This window comes from Lactuca serriola, chromosome 7 (genome assembly GCF_051521515.1).
Source record: "Lactuca serriola cultivar US96UC23 chromosome 7, Lser_US96UC23_V15, whole genome shotgun sequence".
NCBI classification, from domain to species: Eukaryota; Viridiplantae; Streptophyta; class Magnoliopsida; order Asterales; family Asteraceae; genus Lactuca; species Lactuca serriola.
This window is the reverse complement of record NC_136414.1, coordinates 66486659-66490757: the sequence shown is the minus strand read 5'-3', so window position 1 is coordinate 66490757 and position 4099 is coordinate 66486659. Positions and strand designations below refer to the sequence as shown.

Here is a 4099-nt window from a genome sequence, read left to right as displayed (position 1 = left end):
TTAACCACTTAAGGAGATATGTGGAGAAACATTCACTTATTGAAGTTTTTACAGAGCATAGTAAGATAATGTTGAAGACATATTTAACGTCCCCTAACCCTAGTAAAGTTAGGATTGAGGAAATTATTGAACCCCTTGCATGTTCTAAAAGGCTTTTCTTAGAATGGAAGACATCAACAGCAGGGGATTGTAGTGGTTCTACCATACCAGAAGTTGAACAATGTGGAAAACCCCCAAATGAGCCTCAATTTCAAACACAAGGTTTTGATCAAAACTTTGATCATTGTGAAAACCCTCCAAATGACTTTGATCAAGACTTTACTTCATTTGTACAAGACTTTGATCAACACTTTACTACATTTGTACAAGATGAGGTCAATCAAAGTGAGGACATTGGAGTGCATGGTGATGATTTGACTGATAGTGAAGATAGTGAGTTCCTATTAGACGAGGATAACATGATTGAGGAGTCTGACATAGATATGAAAGATTTTTTCTTGAACATTGACAAAAATGCAGAATGGATGGGTGACAATGGAGGGTCAAGTGTGAATGTAGAAGATGGTAAGGAAGATGAAGAAATCGTGGTGCTTAATAATGACATATTGATACCTGAGTCGTCATCTGATGAGGGGGGATAAAAGTAGAAGAAAGTCAATTAAAGCAATACGAGAGGCAAAAGAAAACAATGAAGCGCGTGTTACTGATCCCTTTTACTTGTATCAGAGTGTTGGTTCACCTGAAGAGTTGAAAAACAAAATAAAACAACATGCTGTCGAGACTAGAAGAGAGATTGTCATAATTAGAAATGACAAAAATAGGGTAAGGGCTGTTTGTAAAGGTAGTATACCAGACCTTATTGAAGTAGGTGTTGGTGGGCCTGTTGAAGAAAGGAAGTGCCCGTGGTTCCTATATGCAAGCAAGTGGAGTAAGGATGCAGATCCGGAGATTTGTACGTATGAAAAAAACATGTATATCTATAAATGAGGACTGTGAAAGCTTGTACTTACAAGTTTTTATCCAAGCAAATTGTGCAACATGTGGAAAGTAATCCCACGATTCCTACAATAGCTTTACAAGAAAAACTCCAACGCCAGTACCAATGTGACATTTTAAAGATGAAGATATTTCGGGCAAAAACCGAGGAAAATATTCATGTGAGAGGTGATTATGCAGGCAAATACTCTATACTAAGAGACTGTATTTTGGAACTTCAAACACGAAACCTAGACACCACCGTGAAAATCAAAGTTGAAACCGAACCCAATCCCCACTGTGAATCAAGAATATTCAAGCGGATATACATATGCTTAGGGTCATTGAAGAAGGATTTTGCAGCTGGAAAACGAGATTACGTTGGCTTGGATGGGTCTTTTATGAAGGGTCCTTATCCAGGAATAGTCCTCACTGCAATGGTAAGTTTGTACTTTGTTTTTTTTCTCATCTATTTTTAATGTTTTTAATTACTAACTTAATATTTGTATTTAGGGTCTTGATGGAAACAACTGTACTTATCCTTTGGCATACGCTGTAGTAGAGGCCGAAAACATCAACTCGTGGACTTAGTTTTTAAATTGTTTGGGTGATGACCTCAACTTGCACAGTAACTCCAACTATACATTTATATCTGATAGACAAAAGGCGATCTATTGTTTATGTCATCTTTATAACTACACATGTATAATTCAATTTGATTTTATTTATGTTTGTATTTGGTAGGGACTGTTGTATTTTTTCTATGCCATATCCATGAAAACATGAAAAATCAGTGGAGGAGAAGGGTCTTTCAGGACATATTATGGAATTATGCAACTGTAACAACTGTGCAAGAATTTCACCATGCAATGGAAGAGTTCAAGAAATTGAACAATGATTTCTATGAATGGGTTAAATCTATTCCACCTCAACACTGGGCTAGGTCACACTTCACAGGTTTGTATCCTTTTTTAGTTAATGTACCTTTACTTTTGTTAGTTACTAAAATATGTTAGCTTAATCTTCAATTGTAATGTAGGGAGGGCATATTGTGATGGTCTTCTAAATAATTTGTATGAGTCTCTTAATAGTCAACTTCAAAAAGCACGTGAACAACCGATCATCACTTGCCTAGAATTCATTAAAGAGTACCTAATGGTAAAAATACTCACAGCGCAAAAGGTAATCGATAAGGCATCTGGACCTTTGATTCCAACTGCAACAAATGTATTGGAAAAAATTAAAAATAAGGCATCACAGTGTATTGGTGTTTTTTGTGGGAATGGTAAATACCAAGTCACTGGACCATGGATGGACCAGTGTGTTGTTGACATGGTTCAACATACATGTTCTTGTAGGAAATGGAACTCACTGGCATCCCATGTAAGCATGGACTAGTTGCAATATGGGATATGAGAAAAAACAACAAAGATGTGGGGTTGCCTGAATCATGGGTTCATCCCACTTACTGGCTAAAAACATGGAAGGAAATGTATTCCTTCAAGATTGAACCTATAATTGGAAGAACAATGTGGGAAAAATATCCTTGCCCTACCACATTGCTACATCCTAAACATCATGTCCCTATTGGAAGACCAAAAAAGAAACGAAATAAGTCTGATGTGGAAGATTTGGTGAAGGGGAATGGTGCTTCAAGGAAAAACTAACATGTGACATGTTCGAAATGCAAAAATATTGGTCATAATTCAAGAAGTTGCAAAGGTCAGATTGCTAGTGGAAGTGCATATGATGGTAGACCAAGCAGGAAAAGGAAGGCATATGGTGTAGGGAAGAAAGCAGATGGTGTAGGGAAGAAGGCAGATGGTGCTGGTAAAAAAACAAATGGTGATGAGAAGAAAACAGTTGGTGCTAGGAAGAAAACAAATGGTGCTGGGAAGAAAGCATTTGGTGTTGGGAAGAAAACAGATGGTGCTGGGAAGAAAGCAAATGGTGCTGGAAAGAAAGGAAAGAATGTTTTTTGAAGAAGTATTTTCTAGTATTTATGTTGCTTAATGTATTAAGCTAACATATTTTAGTAACTAACAAAAATAAAGGTACATTAACTAAAAAAGGATACAAACCTGTGAAGTGTGACCTAGCCCAGTGTTGAGGTGGAATAGATTTAACCCATTCATAGGAATCATTGTTCAATTTCTTGAACTCTTCTATTGCATGGTGAAATTCTTGCACAGTTGTTACAGTTGCACAATTCCATAACATGTCCTGAAAGACCCTTCCCCTCCACTATTTTTTCATGTTTTCGTGGAAAAAGTGTACCTACTGCATGCAACAGTCCCTACCAAATACAAACATAAATAAAATCAAATTGAATTATACATGTGTAGTTATAAAGATGACATAAACAATAGATCGCCTTTTGTCTATCAGATATAAATGTATAGTTGGAGTTACTGTGCAAGTTGAGGTCATCACCCAAACAATTTAAAAACTAAGTCCACGAGTTGATATTTTCGGCCTCTACTACAGCGTATGCCAAAGGATAAGTACAGTTGTTTCCATCAAGACCCTAAATACAAATATTAAGTTAGTAATTAAAAACATTAAAAATAGATGAGAAAAAAAACAAAGTACAAACTTACCATTGCAGTGAGGACTATTCCTGGATAAGGACCCTTCATAAAAGACCCATCCAAGCCAACGTAATCTCGTTTTCCAGCTGCAAAATCCTTCTTCAATGACCCTAAGCATATGTATATCCGCTTGAATATTCTTGATTCACAGTGGGGATTGGGTTCGGTTTCAACTTTGATTTTCACGGTGGTGTCTAGGTTTCGTGTTTGAAGTTCCAAAATACAGTCTCTTAGTATAGAGTATTTGCCTGCATAATCACCTCTCACATGAATATTTTCCTCGGTTTTTGCCCGAAATACCTTCATCTTTAAAATGTCACATTGGTATTGGCGTTGGAGTTGTTCTTGTAAAGCTATTGTAGGAATCGTGGGATTACTTTCCACATGTTGCACAATTTGCTTGGATAAAAACTTGTAAGTACAAGCTTTCACAGTCCTCATTTATAGATATACATGTTTTTTTCATACGTACAAATCTCTGGATCTGCATCCTTACTCCACTTGCTTGCATATAGGAACCACGGGCACTTCCT

At 36.7% G+C, this 4099-nt stretch overlaps 1 protein-coding gene across 1 annotated transcript; it reads left to right on the top strand.

The window, feature by feature from the left end:
• The first annotated feature begins 983 nt into the window (after positions 1–983).
• LOC145064058 (uncharacterized) lies at positions 984–2957 on the top strand. The gene is made up of 6 exons (XM_079011581.1): positions 984–1415; positions 1489–1507; positions 1720–1932; positions 2015–2157; positions 2334–2609; positions 2703–2957. The coding sequence occupies exons 1-6, from the start codon at positions 984–986 to the stop codon at positions 2955–2957; spliced, it is 1338 nt and encodes a 445-aa protein (XP_078867707.1).
• Positions 2958–4099: the final 1142 nt, after the last annotated feature.